Source organism: Thermomyces dupontii (assembly GCF_041956625.1).
Source record: "Thermomyces dupontii strain NRRL 2155 unplaced genomic scaffold VTN31scaffold_4, whole genome shotgun sequence".
In the NCBI taxonomy this organism is placed as follows: domain Eukaryota; kingdom Fungi; phylum Ascomycota; class Eurotiomycetes; order Eurotiales; family Trichocomaceae; genus Thermomyces; species Thermomyces dupontii.
In genome coordinates, this window is record NW_027192310.1 from 1,031,332 (window position 1) to 1,054,457 (window position 23,126).

The window sequence follows — 23,126 nt, forward strand, 5'->3', positions numbered from 1 at the left end:
AGCAATCATGTCCGGTCTTGAAGCGTCGCGCTGGGCTCCAAATGGAGCATATGCGACCAAGGAAAAGTCCCGATCAGAGCCCGGCAGCTCTAGCATCCATAAACATGGAAAGAACAGCACAGAGCCAGCACTATCACCCGCATCTGAGCTTGCGCGGTTCACCAAGATCATGGCAAGACTAAAATGGAAACTTCCCTTTCTTGCGGAGGCCTATCGTTTGGCGATCACAGAACGTGATGAAATGTCAGAGTCCACGGTCGCGAATGCAGAAATCATGTTCAAGCTCGACTTCCACGAGTACTATGCCCTCCTTGAGCGAGCAATTGTGCACCTGCTCGGTGTATTTGGCATTGAGGTCTCGTCCAGTTTCCATGGATCCCGCAAGGCCGAAAGACACGCCAGCGAACGGGAAGGCCAGTTGGGCACTCACAGGTATCATGCCAATGTCTTGGATGCCCTGGAGGCTGAAGATTGTCCTCTATACTCGGTCCTTGGTCATGGTCGCGTGCACGAGCAATTGAGGCGAGCAAAGACACTGCGAAATAGGTGGAAAACAGCTGATTCATCAGAGGAAGACGATCAAAAGGCCCCTCCCTTCCTTGACAGGGACAGACGGGACATGAGCTCGTTACCTCTGGAGAGCTATGATTTTGATGATATGCTGCAACAGATTTTCGTCGGGTTAGAGGATGGCTTTCGTCTCGCGCAGGAGAAAGTTGCGGAGGTTGATGGCTTCCAGGATGGTCAAGTCGATGCAATGGCTATTGATGAAGGATGGGAGTTTATTGTCGATGCTATGGATTGGGAGGCGGTCTGATTATACCAGTCGTGCTTCATTGCGTCTATGATGCAGCTAACTGAAGATACTTACCTTTGCTCACTAGCTAGTCCTCGTCAGCAGTGCGCTCGCTGGGCGCCTTGACTGACTATATTGTCTGTGACAGGCCAGAATCATCGGCCAGCATGGACAATCATTTTTCGAGCCATGCCTCTACAGGTTGCGAAGGTGTTAGACATGTTGGAAGACCTTGTTGACAATGTCCATAGGATTCATAGATCACATCTTTCGCCCAGTAGTAAGATGGAGCCTCGATCTTTGACATTCTGATCTATCCCGTTCCACCTCCAATTCGGGAGCGTTCTTGCTCCGCAGACCATTTATACGGTGCCATTCCTGGATCGTAGTCACAATACAATTGATCGCGATGTGTTGCTGGACATGAATTTTCATTCTAGACGTCCGGAGTCCCCAATTGCGAGAGTATCAAGCAAAGCATTCGAGGAAATCAAGATGCTGTTCTCGAAACCTACTGCTTCAGTCCTGAAAGGCAAAAGAAGCTTCACCACAGCTGTCTGCCGTCAGAGAGATATAACTGATATTTACCGAGGATAACTTCTTCAAAGTTACGAGTGACTAACGTACAGATATCACGCCGCGAACTATGACGAGGACGCGCAGCTGATCCTCAGGCAACACTTTTTTGGGACATAAAGTGCAATACCCTCACCCTTGATCCCCTATATATATACCCTGTCCTTCCGGTGATTGAATTGATATGGCTCGGTATGCCATTATGATGGCCATACAGCGATGCTCCCGCCCTCTTCCTCCCCGGATGATACCAAGTCGTCTCTTCCAGACAGAGACTCAAATCAATCGCGCTTCACCTATCGACATTTGCAGCTCCTTGCGCAAAATGCGCCCTCGAGTCCCTTGAGAGTAATCGCTCATCTCGACTTGGATGCGTTCTATGCGCAATGTGAGATGGTGCGCTTGGGGGTCTCCCGCGATACTCCCCTCGCTGTGCAACAATGGGACTCCCTGATCGCAATCAACTACGCGGCCCGGCCGTTCGGCATCACACGTATGATATCCGTTGCTGAGGCGAAGAAGAGATGCCCCAATCTCGTTCTGCAACATGTCGCGACATTTCGGGAAGGAGAGGGTGGCCGATGGGCCTATCGCGAGGACGCCGCGCAGAGCATTGGGACCGACAAGGTGTCGCTAGATCCGTACCGAAAGGAGTCTCGAAAAATTTTTGGTCTCATTCACCAGGAACTTTCGAAGTGGAGGGATCGTTTAGTGGCTTCGGATTCCCGTGATGGGTGTCTTCTCCAGCCGGCCAAGGTCGAGAAGGCCTCCATTGATGAGGTATTCATAGATTTGTCTTCGATTGTATATGGGGTTCTGCGCGATCGATACGCTGAATTGAGAAACATTCCTTCGACAGAGGATAAATCAAAATTACTTCCGCCTCTTCCAACAACCGTTCTAGAGTGGTCCCCGGAGGATGGCTTGGTGGACTTGGATGAGGCGGAAATGGAGGAGGACAATCCTGATTGGGATGACATGGCAATGTTGGTAGGGGCGGAGGTTGTCCGTTCTGTTCGGGAAGCGATTTACACCAAGCTAGGCTACACTTGCTCTGCTGGCATCGCGAGGAATAAGATGATAGCCAAGCTAGGCAGTGGGCGGAACAAGCCCAACAAGCAGACGATAGTCCGCAACCGGGCAATTCAAAACTTTCTCAGTCAATTCAAGTTCACTCAAATACGGATGCTTGGTGGGAAACTTGGTGATCAGGTCTCCGCACAATTTGGAACCGATCAAGTCACTGAGCTGCTCAAGGTGCCGCTGGAACAGTTCAAAGCGAAACTGGGCGATGACACTGCCACTTGGCTTTATGAGATCATCCGTGGCGTGGACCACAGTGAAGTCAATACTCGGACACAAATCAAATCCATGCTGTCGGCCAAGTCATTTACGCGCAACATCAATTCTGTTGACCAAGCCGAGAAGTGGTTGCGGATCTTTGCTGCCGACCTCTACGGCCGACTTGTAGAAGATGGCATCCTCGAGCATAGACGCCGCCCCAAAACGATTACTCTTCACAACCGCGTTCGCTCTGAGACTCATTCAAAACAGCTTCCGATACCCAGCGGGAAGACAATCGATGAAAATCTTTTGTTTGACTTGGCAAGGACCTTACTCGCACAAGCCATCGGCGAGGGACGTGCGTGGCCTAGCCAGCACCTTTCGCTTAGCGTAAGTAGCTTCGAGGAAGGACCGATCAACAATCGGGCCATTGATGGCTTTTTGGTTAGAGGTCCGGCGGCACTCGAGTTGAATGCCCAAAGTCGCGATAGTGAGAGTGGGAAAAATCACGGAGAAACGGGGAGGAAGAGAAAGGTAGATGACGGGGGACTCCAGAGACATTTCAAAAAGAGCATGCTGCGGGACAGCAGTACGCCGCAACCGGAGACGGAGTCTGACATTGCTGGCTACCAATGCCCTCGATGCAACAAATTCATGCCAGAAGATGAACGGGGCGAGCATGAAGATTGGCACTTTGCCAAAGATCTATCGATGCAAGACATGCAAGAGCAACGGCTATCTTCGCCGTCAAGCTCAAGCGCTGCACGAGCGGGCGGCAAGCATACAAAAACCGTCCGACGTGGATCTGGCAAGCCGGAACTGAAACAAACACGATTGACGTTCAAATGATTATCTCCAAAACTTGGCGCAGTCACTAAGTTTCTTGGATGTACTGTTCAGAAAGATCTTTGGATTGTTGTGTCAGATAACTGGTCCCAATATTGCAAAACATACAAGATCAGACAATCGTCCTGTTGGTGAGTGGCATATATCCGGCGACGAAGGCGATGAAGGTTCAGTCAATCTTTCAATCCTATATTTCGTAGACAGGAGCCGGCATTCTCAGTTACCATTGGAAGCGAACCAATAATGCTTGCCAAGTCATCGTTTCCTGGATTTACTATACGCCGTTGGTTTCAATCGTGCAGTGCAATCGTTGTAAACACTCCGCGATCCCCCGCCAACATTCGCTTCACCCCGCTCCTTGGTAGCCGAAACCAAGGCAATGTCTCGCCGGATCCGTTCACCAGATCCTCTGTCTGCGGCATATTCGGAAGACAATAGTAGTATTTACGACGACAGCGAGCATGAACATGAGCGTCTATTTACTCGTGCTTCCCGGCGACATCATTACTACTTCGATGTCGAAGATTCCGAGGATGATGGCTTCATTCATTCCCGGCAACCGCTGAACCCAAGACGTTCCCCTAACTACTCGCCTCCACGGAATGTTCTCAGCCATGCGTCTCTCCTGTCTGGCGGCGAGGATGGCGACTTCCGAGAGAGGAGCTCAAGAGAAGAGGACAGAATTCTGGAACGGGTAGCTCGGGAAGAGGCTCGACGCGAGTTAGAGAGAGAGATGGAGAAAGATGAAGTCTATTCTCGGAATCAGAGATACGATTCTTCGCCGCGACATTGGCAGAGAGATCGAGAGACAGACAGGGGCATTGCGGATGGGAGTGATCTTCGAGGTGGATATTCCGTGGATGAGGATCCGATTCTCAGGCCCATTCAGCGGGAACCGTCTTTGCCTCGGGGAGATGATCTCCCAAGATATGACTTCCAACAGAGAGATCCGCCTCTCCGTCATCGGTATCATGATGATATAGCAGAGGATGATCCGGAAATGGCTCGACCGCGCCGAGAACATCGAAGATCACGCCCGGTTGAGCGGGACGCTCTGCAAGAAGAAGCTGATCTAGAACAATTGCGACTACAACGAGGGACGGAATCGTCATCATCATCTACGGAAGACGGTGAAGAAATCCTCCGATATCATCGACTTCACCAACATCGCCCTCACTCTGAAGCGGCGGTCTTCGACGAAAGCATTCCTCATCTAGCAAGGGAGAAGTCCTCATCACGGCAAGACGATCGCGGCCATGTAATGGGAGTCTATAAACACCAGTATTCATCTTCTCCTCGAGAAGAAGTCTATGAAGTGATCATCCGTCAGAAGGGTCGACCAAGGCCAAGTTTGGAAAGGGGCAAAGAGAAAGACCTCTCTGCAGGCAGACCAGTTCCACGCGGAAGGCAAGAAGATGATCTCGAAGAAATCATCGTCTGGTTGGACCATAGCCGAAGAGAGCGATCCCGTTTGCCTGAAGACAGGGAAGGTGTCGACCATCGAAACATTGGCGGCATCAAAGAATCACACCTTCCGGCAGCGGAAACAAAGGAAGAAATCAAGATTTCCCGGCTTGCAAGTGGTCCGCAGGAATTGAAAGAGGAAATTCATATTATCGAGGAACGGAGACCGAGCGGCAGCCATGCAGGAAGAACCGAGGGAAAGCGCAAGCCCGTTTGCACGGAGGTGTCAAAGGACCTGATCGTCCGCAAGGCCATCGAGCGTGCGGGTTACGAGTACGAAGAGAAGAGCGATTTCTATCGGATTTTCGAGTACCTACGGCATGTATGTTCTTGTCGATTCGGGGCTCTAGAACCCGGTCTGTCGGTGCTAACGATGTGTGGCAGGAGGACATTGAACGTCTCGTTGATCTATCCGACGAAATCCGCCGAGCGCGTCTCGCTTGGATGCGTGCCCGAAATCCTCCCGTCCCGGAACTCTCGGGATATCGACCTGTCCCCGAAGCTCCTGAGCCTCCGCCGTTCCATCCGGTCGAGCGGCTTCCGTCAGAGCATGCGAGATGGGAGGATGGCCGTCAACGGCAGCGGGTGGTGGTCGTTGAAGCAAGTCCAGGTCGACGGCAGTATCGAGAAGTAGTATGATGCTCGATTTAGATTCATCGTCAGTACTTATCTTGTTGTCCTTTTGTATGCCAGTTGATGGTAGATTCAGTTGGAGATTGGAATCGGGATTCGCTGGCCCACTGAGGAAACAGTTACATACTGTCAGGCAAATCGATGATCATGAATTCACGATCATCCTACATCCAGTACGGAGTTAACCTATGTTTTGATCAAGGAAGATCCAGTGCAGGACTAGACTAGACCCTTCACCTGTAACATGATGGCATCATAGCATGCATCGAGTGGGGACGCTGGATCTTGTGTCTGTCTTCTCATCGGTGCAAAGCCTCAAAATCGACCCCACGAATCTCGCCTTAGTTCCGACTTTGAAGTGCCGGGCAATTTTTACAACGCTGAGATCAGCCCTGTGCGTGGCCCCTGCTAACCGTTGAATGGGAGGGCCGAGGTGTTGGTACAGTACGGAGTAGGGTCACTAGGGTGACGCTTTGTACGGATAGTCGGATTCTCTCTGGAAAATTCACAGATGAAAGTTCTTGCTGTCACGATTATGATATTATCGCAGTTTCCCGGCGCAATTCCATATGCCAACCATGTCATTATTGTATCATACTGGCTACTCCGTACAGAGAGGTACATGCTGAGGTCGTTGCTCGTACGATGAAGTCCAGTACTACGGTGTAGGTATATTCCCGAGTGCTGCACAAGGCGTGACCATTGCGGGGTTCTCTCCCATCCCCAAGGCCCAAAACATCAGTCGATCATCTCGTTACAATCGCAGGATTCTGGTGGCAAACAGCCAATGAAACATGAAGCTATTGTTGCATGTCGATATGGCCGGATGTGAACGGAGCATTTTCGCGTTGATCCCGTTCTCCCAAGTCTCTTCGTATCCTTGGCGTGCCGTATGGTGCTTCTGAAGATGGTTCTTTTGGCCAGCTTGGTTACTCTGGCCGGACCCCTGAGGAATGGAGGAGAAAATCTGTCCCAGTAGTACTCCGTATGGTCCATGACGTGAAGAGGCTGGCTTGATCGCCGCCTCTGGCATGCCCTCAAAGTGTCAACATGCTTGGCTCGTGCTTCTCCGGAAAGACTTGTTTGTGAATGGCCATGGAATCCATCTACATTCCCCGAACCAGATTCCTGACAGAACATCGGAATGTGCCTGCCGGACGTTTTCATGTTGCCGACCTTGTCATGACACATCCTTGCTTAGTCCGTCTCAGCCATTCCCAAAGACGAGCTTTTGTTGACCAAAAAGGGTGTAACTGTAACTGACGACGTAAGATCGATGCATCACCAGGCAACGAGGACGAGTCCAGAGGTGTCCACGATTCCACAATGTGAAACTCGTGTCTGGGCAATGGGATTCCATTGCCCAATGGCCAGGCTTGTGTGTCTCCAGCCACAAGCTCTGTGGCTTGGTCCCTCGGCCTCCGGTGTGGCCCCGTGTGGCGTCGATGGCGTGTCTGAAACTCTGATCTGGCATTCTGGCTTGCCGCGTCCCTGCAGAACCCAGGGAGAGCTCCAGTCATGGAGCGGCGGTTGACGCTGGTTAATTTGTAGGGAGAACGCGGAGAGTGGTCTGTCGTTGTCCCTTGCCAGTCTTCATGATGAGTCCTCCTCATCGAACTGGAAATTACTATTTGATGTACCTCCATAGTACTTCCATATTAGTTATCGTATTCGTCTCTGTCCAAACAAGCGAGAATGAGATCGGCCCGTGGCGCACAGGCCCTGATGATTGCCCGTGAACATCCCAGGGCACTCCCAGACCAACCACTAACCAGGCCATGCTGGGGTGTGCATCTCGTAACGAACTAAATTTGCTAACCCAACCTTAAACAACGTAACCAAGGCGGACCCATAACGTTAACCTCATTCGGTAATCGAGCTTTTCCCTGGCCATACCGATGCCCATGTCGCTCCAAAACAAAATCAAGAAAAAAAAAAGTCTCCCGCTCCACTGCCTTCACTGCCGCTGGGGTCTTCTGGCTGCAGAGTTCTCCAGAGACCATCTCTGTCTTTGCCCTTGTTTCTTCGTTCTTCCGACGCAGAATTTCTTTTCCCATACTCGCCCTGGTCCTTGATCACGGTACCAGCGAACAACGAGGACGGTAGACGTCTCCGGCCCGTTCCGGAACCATGGTGTCGGCCTGCGTCTGACACTATTGCGTGACGTTTGGATTTACTTCCTGTTTGTCATCGAGAAGACGCAGGCACCCCATTGCTCGCGAAACTTGGTCGGATCCGTCGGTGTCGAGTACGGTATCATTCGAGTCGATTCAAAGTCCCTTCGGCCGATCGGTTGGTCACGAACGACAAACTAATTCGTCGGGGTGATTATTAGAGGTTTCGACGGGCATTGTTCATTTGGGGATCCGGTCCTTTGCATGATTTGATCTTTTGCTTGGGGGACGCGGACGGGAAGGACAGTCTCCAGAAGGACTGGATCTATTGAAGATTCATCACTCGACGTGGTGAATCAACACCGATAGCAACCTCCATCATGGGTTTCCCCTCCATTGCCGCCCGGCTAACTGCCGTGGCGCTGCTGTGCGGTCCCATGGCCATGGCGTCCGATATTGCTTACTGTTCACCGCAAAATACCGGGTCATCATACACTCCAAGTAAGAGATCGCTTCATCTGTCCCCGAACGTCTAGTCATTAACGAGCCCCAGAATTGAGTATCTACCAGTCCAATGGGCTATGTGAGCAACACTGCTCGGGCGAATATGCCTTTGCCGTCTTGCAGGGCAAGAGATGCTGGTGCTCCAATTATGTCCCTGGCATCCAGACAGACATCAGCGACTGCAGCACGAATTGTCCCGGATATCCGGATGATAAATGTGGAAATGAGGACGAAGGGCTGTTTGGCTACATTGAATTGAGCGGGGTCCTGCCGTCCGGAACGGCCAAACCCAGCCAGACAACTGCGACAAGTTCCAAAACCTCGACGGTAAGTCTGACCTCCTGTTTGAATCCGTGGCCGCATGTAAATGTACTTTGTCCCTTCTCGGCCATGCGGTGTTGGATGTGACCAATGGTTTGCAGTCGAGTCCATCTGCTGTGACTGTCACCGCGCACTTGTCGAGCAAAACAACTCTTGCCACTTCCGCGAGAACCAGCTGTCTTTATCCGGTGATTTGTGCTGACCAAGGCATGCAAACAGAGGGAAAACGGAGAGGAAACAACATCAATAGCCACGTCTGGGAGCACAGTGGCTGGTCAGCCGGTAACGATCACGGTCGAGCCGACAGCAGCAACATCTAATGCTGAAGATGGTGATGGAGACGCCGGGTCGTCTTTGAGCGGCGGAGCAATTGCCGGGATTGTGATCGGATCGCTCGTGGGTGTGGGAGCACTTGTCGCCCTGGCGCTGTGGTTCCTGTTGTTTGGTCGTCGTCGTCCCGATCCGGAGACTTCGCCGTCGCCCGATGCGCGGTTGGTGAATTCCTACCGGCCAAGCAGCGGGCCGCAGATGGACACGGTGCGAAATTCATTCAGTCCCGTGTCTCCCGTGTCTCCCCACGATTACCTGGGCTTGAACGGCGGTGGCCCTGCCACTTTCACGGACAGTCGCTTGAAGAAGGATGCGATATTGGGAAGCCGGAACAGCACACTATCTCTTCGAGATGAGGTCGATTACTCACGGCCTGTCCTTCGGGTACGTTGTCCGATCTCGTTGTTTCTAGAACGCATGCTGATACTAATAATGCAGCTCACAAATCCTGATTGAGCTTTGAGTTTTCCTGTTGCTTTTTCATTGTTTTAGTTCTGTTGCTTTCTCTCTCTCTCTCTCTCGGCAGCGGTTACTGTCTTTCATGATACCCATCTAGCTTGTCTCGGCACTTGTTCTCCATGATCAAAAAGTTACATACCTGCATGACCATCAATGCATCATGATCAGGGCTGGCGTTTTGTTTCAGTTCATCGGCTTGGCGTGCATGGTTACTCTGTGCACACTGCGGCCTTGGGCCCAGTGGTTGTCATTTGATTCCGGTTGCAGGGCGTTGTAGGTCTAGATTGCACACGAATGATGCCAACATACAGACGTAGGTAGCTACAAACATGGTTCTGTCTAATTCCATGACTCCAGGCTCCGTTTCTGGGGTTGAGCCCCTGAAAGTGATCATCTAGCTTGCTCGTGTATGATTCGGCATCTATTCGTCACTCGAGGTCATCGATTCTTGCTCCATCGGAGTTAAGGAGTGATAATTCTCGGCATAACGAAAAGCAAACCTGGAATCTCTCTTCGTATCAACAAGCCGATATGTTCTGCTCGCTCATGTTTCTTTTTCGGAGCCGACATATCACCGATTAAATCCGGCTTAGAGATCATGGATCATTTGAACATCTCCGCATAGCATCAAGGTACGAGCAGAATTCGCTTTTATACCCCCTACTTCGGAGGCAATTCGTCCGAACCATTTCGCCCGTGACTTTGTCGCACTCCGCTGGGCGCATTCCTTCGGACCTACGACCAACCTACTCCCAGGAATATCGGACCTTGATTCTCTCGCTTCGATTTGTAAGTCGGTTGTGGAAAATGTCACTCCCTCGATGCCATGGTCGTGATACGGCTCTATATAAACGGGCTGGAAGGCTGGAGTTGACGCATTCCCTTTCCAGCGCAAGCAGCTTTCTCGACAAAAACAAAGTGATTTACTACTAGCGGTTAGGAAAAGCGATTATTCGATATTTTTTCGTCCTTTTTCCAAAAAATGTCGATTCTCGTCCTTGGTGGCAGAGGCAAAACCTCCAGCCGTCTTGCGCGGCTCCTGGCCCAAGCTAACATCCCATTCATTCTGGCCTCGCGCACCGTGTCCGACACGGTGCCGTACCCGCAGACCCAATTTGATTGGGATGACAAAACGACGTATCCCAAGCTGTTTGCCGATGCAAGGGCCAAGACCGGCAAGCCCGTCTCTGCCGTGTACATCGTGGCATCGGCGAGCGCAGATGTGGGCCAGCAACTCAAAGACTTCATCGACGTCGCTGTCAAGGAGAACAACGTCTCTCGCATTGTTCTGCTCACCGCGTCAACCATGGAGAAGGGCGGCCCTGGCATGGGCCAGGGCCATGAGTACCTCGTCAAGCTGCACGAGGAGATCGGGCTGGAATATACGGTGTTGCGGCCGACGTGGTTTCAAGGTTTGTTCCGCACTTTCGACCCCCCCCCCCCCCCCCCCTTCTCCTGTTTGTTCCCGCTGAAGCTAATGAGATGGCTGTAGAAAACTTCTCCGAGGCCATCCATCTGCCCACGATCAAGGCTGAAGGCAAGATCTACTCGGCGATGCAAGACGGCACAGTGCCTCTCGTCTCGGTCGAGGACATTGCCGCTGTGGCCTTTCGAACCCTGACAGACCCCAGACCGCACAATACGGATTATCTCATTCTCGGGCCAACTCAACTGTCCTATGATGAGGTACATTGCCATCTCTCCCTCGACATTTGTAAACATTGGTAGTCGCTGAACGAGATGGATTAGGTCGCGAAAATCCTCTCGGATGTCAGTGGTAGACCTATCACGCACGTTAAACTGTCCACGGACGAGGAAGCTCGCCGCTTTGCTTCCTTTGGCCTGCCGGGGGATTTTGCGCGGGCGTTGGCTGAAATGGAGGAAGCAGCTGTCGCTTCGGGGGTGGAGGGTAAGAAGTCGAGCGATGCCGTGCTCAGGGTCACAGGTAGACCGCCTAGGGGGTTTTGCGAGTACGCTGTGAGGAATAAGCATGTCTGGGTTTAAAGAGATGATTAATGTAGTACTACTCCACTAGCAGATCAATCGAGTCGGAGTGATTGTCTAGTCAATGCTCATTTTCTGATCTGGAACGTATGAACATCCCCGCAATAGATACTCGACCATCACCGCTTATTCCAGGAGCTTCAACAGTTAAGAAAGGTGTTGATACGCGTTGATACTATCTGACCGGGCCAACGATTAGGGAGGGTCTGGGAAATTTTTACCGGATCGGGCAAACCAGATGTTTTCCTGCTTGGGAACATCTTTCCTGGTTCTGGAGATTGATCCATGCTTTTCAGCGGGGGGCTCTTCGTCAAATGATAGTAGTTCCTCACTGTATCGTGAAAAGATACTTGTCGTTTCTGGTTCCGTTCAAGTCTGGAGAGATTATCATTTATCAATCCCCGTCCGGCGTCTTTGCTGCCTAGGTCGAGAAGTGTAGTTGAGCCGCCTTCGACGAAGATTCTCTCTGTAAGTGTTTCTTTAACTGCTCTTGAGTCCGTTGAGGTGTATAATTCAAACATGTCATGCTGCGCCTTCAGTGCTGTATGTAGTAAACTGGGGTGGGATATGTAGAGTGGATGGTCAATGATCTTGCGCACAAACTCCAGATAGAACTCCTATCAAGTCATAGGGTTGCCCTGCATCCTGGTTCAAGTTACTCGATTAGGCGTACAATACCCTCGCCTGCATATAGTAATCCGGGGAATCTATGCGTTTATGAACCGATGATCTCCCATCCAGAGCATTCCGCGGCTGAAATTGAGATGTTCCTCGAGTCTGCTTGACCGCTCCAAGACAAAAAAAAAAAAAAAAAAAAGCAAGATACATCAACATGAGCTTCAATAACATCTTCTACACAACATGGCCCGTTGGCCTCTTCCTCCTCGGCACCGCCGCACTCTATCACTTGCTCAACAAGTCCCGACGCGATGCACTCGTCTCCGCTCTCCGCGATCGCAAGGCCTCCACGGCGCAAACGCCGCCGCGGTCTCTCTCACCTGAGAAGAGGCCCGTGTCCATGTCTTCGTCCCCCTCCTACACCACAGTGCTTCCGCCGTCTCGGCGAAAGGAGGCGGCCGAGTTTCTCCCTTCCATCAAAGAGATTGGTTTCCCTTCGGAAGAGCACATCTTGAAGAATATTCTGCCCATGGACCAGGATTACCGCACGGCCCCGGATCATCTCTACACCCCCATGGGCTTCTCAGTCGGAGAAGTGCGCGCTCTGGGCGATTTCCCGGACTACGCTGCCCTCACCGACGTTCCCCTTCCGGAGCCGTACAAGGAATTTGATATCGACCAGGCTTTGCCCCGGCCGTATCGTCCGTTCCGTTGGAGCTATCATCAGACGATGTGTATGTTCAGGATATGCCAGAATCAGAATAGGGGTTCCATAAACTGATGCTTGGATTTAGCCCTGAAGAAGCTCGAACCCAACTGGTGGCTCGAGTTGGAGAATACATACAAGGAACGAATTGCCCAGCGCAAGGCTCTTTATGAAAAGCATGGCAAAGCCGTGCTCGATTATATGCCAGGCTCGGAACTTGCATGCAAAGAACTTCTGGAGATGGTTATCCAGTTCCTTTGTGCGAGATATCCACAGTATTTCGCCCTCCGCAATGGCCGTATCCTCGTCAACCAAATCTTGAACACGGAGCAGGATATTCGCTCCAAGCACCCCCTGGAAATCTTGATGGACAATGTCCCCGAAGATTTCGCAATCACAATGCGCGACGACAAGACCGGACTGTATGTCTTCCGCGCCGGTGTCATTTGCTCGTCTCTCGGATGGAACGTCCAAACCAAGATCGGTTTGAAACTGCACGAAGTCCATGGACCGATTCCGGACTACAAGGAGAAGATGCAGTTTTCCATGGATCGGTGTGTCCCCTTGTTCTCCCAATCTGAATGCGCTTTGCTCATCTGGATCGCAGATACTTTTCCAAGATGCCCACTGACAAGCCTATTCAGCGTGGTTCGTGGGGTCTCGAGGTTGACAAGCCGCTGTGGATGCCCCCGGGCGATCCTCACGAGAAGCACCGCTACTCTCAGAACCCGAACCTGCAACTCAAGGATGTTTTCTTGCGTGTCGACTGGCAAACACTGCGTCGTCTCCCCATGTCCGGTGCCATCGTTTTCAACTTTAAGGCGCTATTCACCCCTGTCACCGAATTTCGGGACGAGCCGAGGATTCCCGCGTTGGTTGCAAAGATTCTCCGCGAAGGAAAGAGGAATATCATGGAATATAAGAACACATGGCACGTCGAACACGTCGTGCTTCCCGCCCTCGATAAATGGAACAAGGAACAGGAAGAAAAAGGGATCATTGAGAAAGGCTGGGAAGTGCACACCTTGGATGAGGACCCGTACTTTGCAGGCTGGGAGGAGAAGTGGCATCGCCAGCAGGGATTCTGATTTGTATCGATTTGCTGTTTCGTTGTATATGATAGCTTCAATTGACACGGGCGCATATTTCTTGTACGGATATCGAGCCGAAGTCACTTCTCTGGCGACTTATCCCGCTCCGGGCTCGGTTCGCTACCACGACTCGCATCACTCTCGTGGCTTTCCTCGCTCTCTTTGTCCAGCTCCTCGAGCTCATCCGCAAGCGGACTGATGCGCTCTTCGAGGAGGTCCAGATCCTCCAACTGCTGCCTCGAAGGCAGTTTCCACAAACTCGTGCCACACACGCGGTCCTTCGTAAGGAGATCATCGACAAACTGATCCATCGTTGTCAGGACGTACTTGTCGCGCATCCGGCGCCTCAATTTCCTGTAATCGAGAAGCAACGGCTCCAGGTATTTGTAGACGTCCACCGGGTCAAAAGTCAGACGGATATAGAACGCCGCAAGAGCCCGCAGATACTTGAAGTCGCCCCGGTTCTTGACCACAGCTGCATTCTCGGCGTCCTCGTAAGGATCGCTGCCGGGGTCCGTGAAGTTCAGATACTCCAGGATGATCTCCCGCTCCGGCGCCAGCTGCAGCAACTTGAAGGCCAGACATAGAAAAGGCATGGGTCGCTGGCTTGCACCATATGTTCCTCCGATAGCCGTCAACTCAACAGCGCGGTCGCAGAGGGTGGCTGCGTTGAGACCGAAACATTGCTCCTTCCAATAGTACGAGTCGGTGATCCGATCGCGGACCGCTTTTTCGAAGAGAGTCACAGGATTCACACCGCGAAGAAGGGGACCGCTGTAGCCGCGGTTATCGAGAAGATTGCTGGCATCAGCTTTGTGAGTCGCCATGCTGAAGTCACAACGCCTTGCGTCTGAAGCCTGAACTGAAGCGGAAGATTTCAACCTTGCGTTCTCCTCTGGACCTGTGGCCAACCGGCCATGCTGCTATTATGTAATAAATAATGCAAATTGCGATGTGAAATACAAATTGAAAGGTATTTGCGAAGGCTGTCGCAAGTTTGCAATTGATACGCTCCTCGACCCGTATCTAAATGCACACCCCTTTCCTGGCGATAGTTGCTCCGGACAACACCCACTGTAAACAGTGCCATGGTTGACGCCAATCTCATCCCAGACAAGAACGACAGCGGGCTTCAAGTGAATCAAATTCACATAACCTGCCTGATGTTCTCCCCATCATGGTGTTGCTCACCTCTGGCACTGTGTCAGCAATCGTAACGTCGACGGTGGTGTGCGTATCCACATTTCTCCTGTTCCTGTCTGGATACGCACTGCAGCAAAAATCCCTCCGGGACATCCAACATGCCTTGCGGGAACCAATTCACTCTTCGACACCTTCCATTCGGTCCCATGTTTACACCGATGGTGCCGGTGATGTGCAACAGTACCTCGCCGACGGTGACAATGCAGCATCCACGAAGCCAACGAACGTCGCCTATTTGCAGCTTCTCACCCGTCCAAATCCCTCAAACATCTGCTCGGCTATTCTCTTCTACAAGAAGCTAGCCGAGAACAGCAGCGCAGTTCACGAGCGGCTCTTTGTATACCCGCGAGATTGGGACATGGTGACGTTCCCGTCAGACGAAGTCAACACCGCATTGTCCTTGCTGCGTGCCGCCAGTTCCCAGTACGGCATCTGGCTCGTGCCAATTGACACCAGCATCCTGCATTCGCGGGGTTATTCCCTGACCGACGCGAGGCTGCTTCGGCTGGCGCAGATCCAGTTCATGCCCTACGACAGCGTGCTCTACCTGCGCACCCCGGGCTATGTTCTTGACGTGGAGCGATTGGATCAGCTGCTCTTCTCGCGGCCTCTGCCTTTGGAATTCGACAGACGCCGTCCAGAATCATATCAAAATGAGGCTTGGATTCCTCTGCCGTTGCTTCCTAACAAAAACCCCTCACTTCCCCCTGCCTATCTCATAACCGTGAATCCCAAACCGGATCGGGTCGAGGCCCGGACACATATCCCCAACGTCACGATCCGCGGGTTTGGCGATCTCGTTGCCAGCCCATCGTATAAGAACCCTGCTGGACAGGGTCCTGCTTATGCCTACTTCGACGTCAGTGACGATGGCCATGTCCGGTGGGAGAATAATCCTTACTACGGACAGTGGCGAAAAGAACAATATGAGGTCTGTGATGGTCTGGATTTGGAATCGATTGATGACTGGTAGCTTTTTTGTTTTGAATCTTTGTTCGCATGATATCGTTATGTATTCATATATGACTGCTCATTTGCATGGCTATGGTATCTGCATTATTTGATCGGATGGGAGGCATGTTTTGGCGTCAGTGGGTGGAAACTGGATGATCTGGATGTATTTATCAAAGCATTGATATTGATAAATGATTATATAGTCATGATCAGGCCAGCCCAGTGGTAGTATACAGATGAACCTCAAGCATATAAAGATGTGGACATCAGGTAACCTGCAGCTCATTCGAGATGGTCGTCATCGAGTCGTCTTTTCCGTGTCTTCGTCCGGATTTTCACTATCGATTGTCAGCTTTCCCCAGTGGGGAATAAGGCAAGAGAATAATAGCGCGGCACACATCCGGCATCAAGTCAAGGCAGAGACGGTAAATAAGAAACAAGTGACCTACGACGGAATGTTGATCTCATATCCCAACAACACCTCCGTCGTGAGCCCTTCCCAACCGCGGTTTCCACTGACTGAAATCATAAATCGGCACGCTCTGTCGAGATATAGCTGGGAAACCACGCCTGTCCGGTGTCCAGGGATGATGAGGAAAGGGACCGTAGAGTGACGCGTGGGCTCCGCTCGAAGGTCGTAGAGCCGAAGAATATCATGCGATGCACTTTTTCAGTCGTTAGTATTTGTTTCAGGAAAAAATAGTAAAGTCTGAACAAGCAACGTACCACACCAGGTGTCGCCCGTTTGGCATCGGCTTGAGCGCAGTCACCGCACCACTCCCTTGTGGAAACTTGAACGTTCGCTCCGGCTCGCGCAAGCCCTTGTGCAAACTGAACTCCTCCACAGTTCCATTACGACGTCCCGCGTAAATGTAGTTGCCGTCCGGCGACCAACATGCGTTCATGCACCATGGCGGCACATTGCGCGGAGATATTCGAGCAACGGGTTCTAGCTGTCGTCTGTCCCAGACACGAATTGTGCCGTCTATCGAAGCGGCCAGAAAGACATTCTCTGTTGACGTCTGCGACGACTCTTGTTGTTCAGTGTCTTGCGTTGGCACCGGGGGCTCGAGCTCCTCGGCATGCGGAAGCCCAGTAGGCGCGGACTCGTTCGTCGTTTGTGGTTGCTCCTGGGCGTCAACAGCCGGTGCAGCATCCCGGTGTGAATCCTCTGCATGCTCCTGGATACCATTTGGTCGCGAATCTTCCGCTGGGACCCCCTGGGCGTCACTCTCAGGTGCCTGCACCCCGTTGACCACCGAGCCATCCAAGAAGTTATCCCCATCCGCTGCGAATGTGCCACTGGGCAGTTCACCGCCATCTGCAATATTTCCATCCGTATCGCCAAAGAGGGAATCGTCTCCACCAAACAGTGAGTCTGCCGGAGATCCCCCGATATTATTGCCAGCACCCTCAGATGTGTCTCCGCCTGCCGTGCCGTTCATGAGCCCGAAAGTACCGGTATTGTTGTTCGAGCTGTACGTTCCATTCAGCAAGGTGGTGTCTATCGTGTCTTGGGGCACTGGAAGGCTCGACTCGGGACGGATATCTATTGCTGATATTTGACCGGCACTGGTAGCAAAAACGCGTCTTGGTCGACCCACGTTGAGATCCCAGTCAAGCACTTTCTTGTCCCAACTGCCCGACAAAAGGGATGCCTCATCTGACGTCAGATTCATGACCGACACGGCCGAAGTATGCTCCCTCAAAAGTGCAATTTCCCTGCCCTCATCATGCCGAACTGATTGCAGCCGGATGGTACCAGACTCCAAACCCGAGAGCAACCACAGACCCTCGCTCTGAGCCGCCAAAGAATAAACGGGAGACATAATATTATTCGCATCCATGTTTTCCCAGTATGTCATCAGGACACCTGCTTTGACCACGCTATCCACGAAAGGGTGCCGTTGCGCCACAGTCAGCATCAGCTTGCTATTGATCGATTCAACCCAGTTGAACTTCCGAATATAGCCATCTGACCCGCCGCTAAACACCCATCGCATGTCTGCAGTTGCCGTGACTGCATTGATCGAAGTACTATGCGGGGCGGCCGTGGTGGGAACAATATCGTAGGTGGTTGCTGTGAGGCATTCCGGTCGCACTGTCGGACGAAATACAGAGAGGTTGTCAACAACAGTCGTCGAATCGGGATTCTCAGATTGCGATATGTCTCCCGGGCCGTCGGAACTTTGGCTGTTCGATGGACTGTCGGCATCGGCATCTTGATCCAAGTCTTGATCGGCTTCATTGTCAACATCGCCGTCATCGGCGTCCCTCATCGCTTCGTCCTCGTTGTCCGAGCTGCCATCTTGCGATCCTATAGACAACTTCTGTTGAGCGCGAGATCAACCAGTGACTAAGATACGCACATACCGATGAGATCATGATCATCCTCTTCCTCCGCAATTGGAGGCATCTCTACTCCCAACGATTCTTAGCTGAAAGCTGTCCGCAAGGTTGAGATGGCTCAATCTGGTGACTTTAGTTGCTCTGCGACGATCCTCGATTTTGAGGACCTAAGGTCTTGAAGAACAGGGCGAAGGCGACAAGCGCTATGTTCGTCAACAAATTTGTAGAAAGTTTGAGTTTCCAACGTGTACCAAAAGGTCAGCCAAATCTATAGAGTACCCTGTAATATATAATGTATTCCAACGCCATCAATAGAGGCTGGAGTCGCCGTTGTTCTCCCACCAAGACGTTCGTCGCGAATACAATATTCACGCCAAGACTTCCTTGTTCAGATTGATGCCCCAGGCACCACAAACGGGTGCTAACCCTAACCAAGTCCTGTCGAAGCCTTTCAGCACTGATGACTCGGAGTTCTGGCAGTGTGCTCAACGACACTCGTGTTGATCATGCATCAAGTTTCTCCAACAGAATGGCAAACTCTTCAACTACAGCAGGGGATTTATCTGAGTACGGAAGGATACTAGGCCTATTCATTGGATTCAAGGTTCGAGTAGTCCTGTTCTAGTAGCACTACTTCAGCACTTGTATACTCCGTAGACTGTCATATTCCAACAGCGTCGGATGGTAAAGTGGCAGATAGCAGTACTACTCTAGATGCTGTGCTGGTATTTACTACTAGTACTGAAACCAACGGATTCTGCATCTCAATTGCGTTTGTGAACCCAGACCACCCATCTGTTTGTCCATCATCTTAACCCTAACCCTAATATGCACGCAATCGGCAGGGGATGGGGGGATCCTTCCTTTTTTGAGCTCTTCTTCATCACAACGCATGAATAAAGTATGACTTACAACCTCCAATCTCTGCAGATTCTTACGGCGACTGAGCTCAAAGCATCGCCCTTAGAATTCACACTCTCATTCCCCCGACATCGTTCTCCCGGCTATTCCCCGATGGCGAAGTGCTTTCTCAATTCCTTGGAGCAAACATCTCTTCAACAACTCGCTTTTTGCAAAATCCGTTTGCCAAATTGAAAGTACGATCCGGGAAAGCCAATCCTAATGTCGACTTCAAACCGTTCTGCTCATCGAACCGCCCGAGGGCGCAAGAAACACACCGTGGCGAATCCTGACATTCGCCGTTATGTCTCTACGGCAGAAGCTTTGTGCAACGGGCAAGACTGGACAGCAAGGCCTGAAATCCCTGCGGCATCTGAGATTATGGGGTCGAACATTGGCGAGGAGGACACTGTTGATTTGCCTCCCAACGTCGTTGACGGACCATGGCCCTCTACTCAAGAGTACTTGCGCACTCACTACGAGCTGCTGAGAGAGGATTCAGTGGCGTTGCTGAGGGATGCCGTGGCGTACGTCAGAGAGAATCCATCCATGACTGATACTAGCGACACCTGCATTTACGACAAGGTCAGCCCATGTCTTAAGCCGGCATCCTTTGAAAGCAGCGTTCTGACAAACCATGGCTCAATACATAGGTCTACTTCGTAGGGCTAACATTTGCTTCCAAAGGACTTGCCCTAAAAATTCAATTTTCCACTGCCAGAGCCCGGAAAAACATTGTCTGGGACTATTCTACTCGCCTGCTGCCAGGCTCTCTCGTTGCGTTGACACCCGCACGAGATTGTTTCAAGACGACATGTGTGGTGGCAACAATAGCTGCTCGACCACTGGACCAGGTCAAGCAGATACCACACCAAGTAGACATTTATGTTGCCACCATCGAAGACACGCCCTTGGATCCTCAGCAGGAATGGATTATGGTTCACCCAAGATCGGGATACTTTGAGTCGTCCAGATACACAATGAAGGCTTTGCAGAAGATGAGCCAAGAACGGTAATCCGAGGCAGCAATTTGAACTCGAGATCAGATCTTGATAGCTGAGTTATCGTTTCAGGTTTCCTCTTTCAGAGAATATCTGTGACCTTGCAGAAATTCCTCCACCAGACTATGTCAAGCGACAGCCTGTCATTGAGTTGTCCCAAGATTGCACGACAAATATTCTTGACGAGTGGCCTGCCGATCCATGCAACGACTTGGACCAGTCCCAGTGGGAGGCATTGCATCACATTCTCACCAAAAAGCTGGCCGTGATCCAAGGACCTCCGGGTACAGGAAAGACCCATGTGTCCGTGTCAGCTTTGAAAATCCTTCTGTCGAACATGAAAACTGGCGATCCGCCAATCATCATCTCTGCTCAAACTAATCATGCACTAGATCAGCTCTTAAGCCATGTTGCTGAGTTCGAGCCAGACTACATACGTTTGGGCGGTAGAAGCGGCGATGAAGCCATCAGGAAGCGCACACTATACGAAGTTCGACAGACAACATCCGCTCCGGCCCTCGTCGGCGGACTGTTTACAGCTGCAAAGCGAAAGCTGCAGCACCTGATCGAGCAGATTGTCAAACTGCTGGAGCCATTCGCAGTTGCCAGAGAAGATAGACCGTTCCCTGCCAGAATCTTTCTGGAAAGTGGGATACTGACACGTCCTCAGTATGACTCATTGGAGGAAAATGCATCTGGCTGGGTCGATTCCTCCACTGATCAGCCACAGGAGCCAATGGCTCTCTGGCTGGGCGACTCGAAAGTAGACTTTCGTGTTGTGTACGAGGATGAGCCCTTTGATGTCGAGGAGGAAGAAATGGATCGCGAATACGAGCAGCTAAAGGAACTAGAGGCTGAAATGGGTCCTGATGAGGATGTAGAAACATTGAAAGGTTTCTTCATTCCACTCAAAGACGGGTGCATTGGGAAGCAGATTTCAGGAATCTCAACAAAGTACGTGGAAAACGAACTGGCTCGCCGAGATTTGACGAAGGTGCCGCAGAGACTTCGAGGTCTGGTATACAATATCCTCTGCAAGAGACTGAAATCGAAGATCCTAACCTCCTTTTGCGAGCTTTTGCGAGCGTACAAGAGCGCTGTGAACGACCTGCAGATCGGAAAATGGGAGCGAGATCTTGTCACATTGCAGGATGCCAAGATTGTGGGAGTGACAACAACAGGACTCAGCAAATACCGGACTCTGTTATCATGTCTGAAGCCAAAGATCATCATGATTGAGGAGGCAGCGGAGGTGATTGAGGCTCCGGTTGCTGTCTCCTGCGTAGAGTCACTCCAGCATCTGATCCTCGTCGGGGATCACAAACAATTACAAGGCCACTGTACTGTCGCAGACTTGGAGGGGCCTCCATTCTTCCTCAACATGTCCATGTTCGAGAGACTGGTGAGGAACGGAATTGATTTCAGGACCTTGACACTGCAAAGACGCATGGTTCCTGAAATCCGACGACTTCTTCACCCTCTATATGAGAAACTGGACGATCATCCGTCCGTGAAGGAGTTGGCTAGACTGCCTGGCATGGGGGGCATTCGAACGTACTTTTTCAATCATTCGTGGCCGGAAAACTCTGACAGCTTATTTTCCAAGTACAACGTCAACGAGGCGCACATGGTCGTTGGATTCTTCATCCATCTGCTATACAACGGGGTTGACGTCAAAAACATCACGGTGTTGACGTTCTACAACGGGCAGCGCAAGAAGATTCTGAAACTGCTCAGGAGCAATAACTATATCCAGGGCCAGTACGTCAAGGTGGTAACGGTTGACGCCTATCAAGGCGAGGAAAATGACATCGTGCTCCTCTCGCTGGTCCGGAGCAACCCGGACGACAAGATTGGGTTCCTATCAGTGGCAAATCGAGTCTGCGTAGCACTTTCCCGAGCCAGAAGAGGACTTTTTTTCTTCGGGAATGGGGATATCCTTGCGCGAGTTGACCCTCTGTGGTGGGAAGTGCTCCAAATCTTGGGGAAGTCTGGCGGAGACGGCAGCCCTCTGGTCAGTTACGGTCTGCCACTGACTTGTGAAAAGCACGGCAGAAGGACTATCGTCAAAAGTAGGTGCTTAACTCCTGTGGTGAGAAGCGACCTGAGGCGCTGACGGCCATCAGATGTGGCTGATTGGGACGGGCTCAACGGTGGTTGCGATCTGCCATGCGGCGAGACGATGGACTGCGGGCATGAGTGCAAGCTCCGATGCCACATGTGCGTTTCCTCGTTTCTGCTAGACAATTGTGGCACCTGCTAACTGGGAAACTTCCTCGATCCTTGCAGATTTTCCCACGGCCAAGTAAGATGCAGCCAGCCTTGTGCGCGGCAGCTAGACTGCGGGCATAAATGTCGGGAGCGATGCTCGTCGCCGATATGTCGCTGCGACTGCCAGAGACACACTTCTCAACAGGCCCAGTCTGATTCGGAGCTGAGGCAGGGTCTTGCAGGGTTGACCCTCACAGGACATCCTCCTGGAGCCTGGACGGACATAATACGGAGACGAGACAGGGAACTTGCGCCCATGGCCGTGGAACGAAACCTGATCGACACGACTGATCCTCCCGCCATGGAGGAGCGCCAGGACGCGATGCGCAAACGATACGTCCAGTTTTACAGCCATGAAGTCAAGGAGGACGAGACCACGACAGTGAATCTACTGGATTAGGCCTTGACCAATGCAGAGGAGTACACAGTTAGTACCAAACAAGTCGCGTGGTATGCTCGGGAATGCCAAGACGAGGCTGGAGGAACTTTACCATCGTGCTTGAACTTAAAATCAGGTCAATCAATGCAATACTAGAGAATTACAGCCTCAGAGCTTCTTTGTTTGAGTCAAAATTTGTAGGGCGAAAAGGTACTGCAGTTACTTATCTGTAAGACAGGGGTAGAGCATGTCTCGCATTCCCCATTTCGGGACCACCAAACCCTAAGGTTAGGGTAAGTAAATGCATTTCTGGCCTGTACTGT

General features: G+C 51.6%; 10 protein-coding genes across 10 annotated transcripts; 8 read left to right on the forward strand and 2 right to left on the reverse strand.

Annotated features, from left to right (window-relative positions):
* Positions 1 to 7: 7 nt before the first annotated feature.
* On the forward strand, positions 8 to 817 carry VTN31DRAFT_4875 (uncharacterized protein; the record flags this gene model as incomplete). Its single annotated transcript, XM_069405311.1, has 1 exon — positions 8 to 817. The coding sequence occupies one exon, from the start codon at positions 8 to 10 to the stop codon at positions 815 to 817; it is 810 nt and encodes a 269-aa protein (XP_069260388.1).
* Positions 818 to 1,591: 774 nt separating this feature from the next.
* On the forward strand, positions 1,592 to 3,505 carry VTN31DRAFT_4876 (uncharacterized protein; the record flags this gene model as incomplete). The annotated part of the gene is made up of 1 exon (XM_069405312.1): positions 1,592 to 3,505. The coding sequence occupies one exon, from the start codon at positions 1,592 to 1,594 to the stop codon at positions 3,503 to 3,505; it is 1,914 nt and encodes a 637-aa protein (XP_069260389.1).
* Positions 3,506 to 3,881: 376 nt separating this feature from the next.
* VTN31DRAFT_4877 (uncharacterized protein) lies at positions 3,882 to 5,605 on the forward strand (the record flags this gene model as incomplete). Its single annotated transcript, XM_069405313.1, has 2 exons — positions 3,882 to 5,288; positions 5,351 to 5,605. 2 exons carry the CDS (start codon positions 3,882 to 3,884, stop codon positions 5,603 to 5,605), a joined length of 1,662 nt encoding a protein of 553 aa, XP_069260390.1.
* Positions 5,606 to 8,093: 2,488 nt separating this feature from the next.
* On the forward strand, positions 8,094 to 9,324 carry VTN31DRAFT_4878 (uncharacterized protein; the record flags this gene model as incomplete). The annotated part of the gene is made up of 4 exons (XM_069405314.1): positions 8,094 to 8,214; positions 8,267 to 8,544; positions 8,758 to 9,252; positions 9,307 to 9,324. 4 exons carry the CDS (start codon positions 8,094 to 8,096, stop codon positions 9,322 to 9,324), a joined length of 912 nt encoding a protein of 303 aa, XP_069260391.1.
* Positions 9,325 to 10,309: 985 nt separating this feature from the next.
* Positions 10,310 to 11,331, forward strand: VTN31DRAFT_4879 (uncharacterized protein; the record flags this gene model as incomplete). The annotated part of the gene is made up of 3 exons (XM_069405315.1): positions 10,310 to 10,739; positions 10,820 to 11,013; positions 11,077 to 11,331. 3 exons carry the CDS (start codon positions 10,310 to 10,312, stop codon positions 11,329 to 11,331), a joined length of 879 nt encoding a protein of 292 aa, XP_069260392.1.
* An 832-nt stretch (positions 11,332 to 12,163) lies between these two features.
* Positions 12,164 to 13,743, forward strand: VTN31DRAFT_4880 (uncharacterized protein; the record flags this gene model as incomplete). Its single annotated transcript, XM_069405317.1, has 3 exons — positions 12,164 to 12,683; positions 12,744 to 13,209; positions 13,263 to 13,743. 3 exons carry the CDS (start codon positions 12,164 to 12,166, stop codon positions 13,741 to 13,743), a joined length of 1,467 nt encoding a protein of 488 aa, XP_069260393.1.
* Positions 13,744 to 13,826: 83 nt separating this feature from the next.
* Positions 13,827 to 14,573, reverse strand: VTN31DRAFT_4881 (uncharacterized protein; the record flags this gene model as incomplete). Its single annotated transcript, XM_069405318.1, has 1 exon — positions 13,827 to 14,573. The coding sequence occupies one exon, from the start codon at positions 14,571 to 14,573 to the stop codon at positions 13,827 to 13,829; it is 747 nt and encodes a 248-aa protein (XP_069260394.1).
* Positions 14,574 to 14,923: 350 nt separating this feature from the next.
* On the forward strand, positions 14,924 to 15,922 carry VTN31DRAFT_4882 (uncharacterized protein; the record flags this gene model as incomplete). The annotated part of the gene is made up of 1 exon (XM_069405319.1): positions 14,924 to 15,922. One exon carries the CDS (start codon positions 14,924 to 14,926, stop codon positions 15,920 to 15,922), a length of 999 nt encoding a protein of 332 aa, XP_069260395.1.
* A 279-nt stretch (positions 15,923 to 16,201) lies between these two features.
* VTN31DRAFT_4883 (uncharacterized protein) lies at positions 16,202 to 18,319 on the reverse strand (the record flags this gene model as incomplete). The annotated part of the gene is made up of 4 exons (XM_069405320.1): positions 16,202 to 16,241; positions 16,353 to 16,568; positions 16,630 to 18,220; positions 18,277 to 18,319. 4 exons carry the CDS (start codon positions 18,317 to 18,319, stop codon positions 16,202 to 16,204), a joined length of 1,890 nt encoding a protein of 629 aa, XP_069260396.1.
* Positions 18,320 to 19,374: 1,055 nt separating this feature from the next.
* Positions 19,375 to 22,824, forward strand: VTN31DRAFT_4884 (uncharacterized protein; the record flags this gene model as incomplete). The annotated part of the gene is made up of 6 exons (XM_069405321.1): positions 19,375 to 19,737; positions 19,806 to 20,164; positions 20,226 to 22,225; positions 22,280 to 22,373; positions 22,443 to 22,458; positions 22,570 to 22,824. The coding sequence occupies 6 exons, from the start codon at positions 19,375 to 19,377 to the stop codon at positions 22,822 to 22,824; spliced, it is 3,087 nt and encodes a 1,028-aa protein (XP_069260397.1).
* Positions 22,825 to 23,126: the final 302 nt, after the last annotated feature.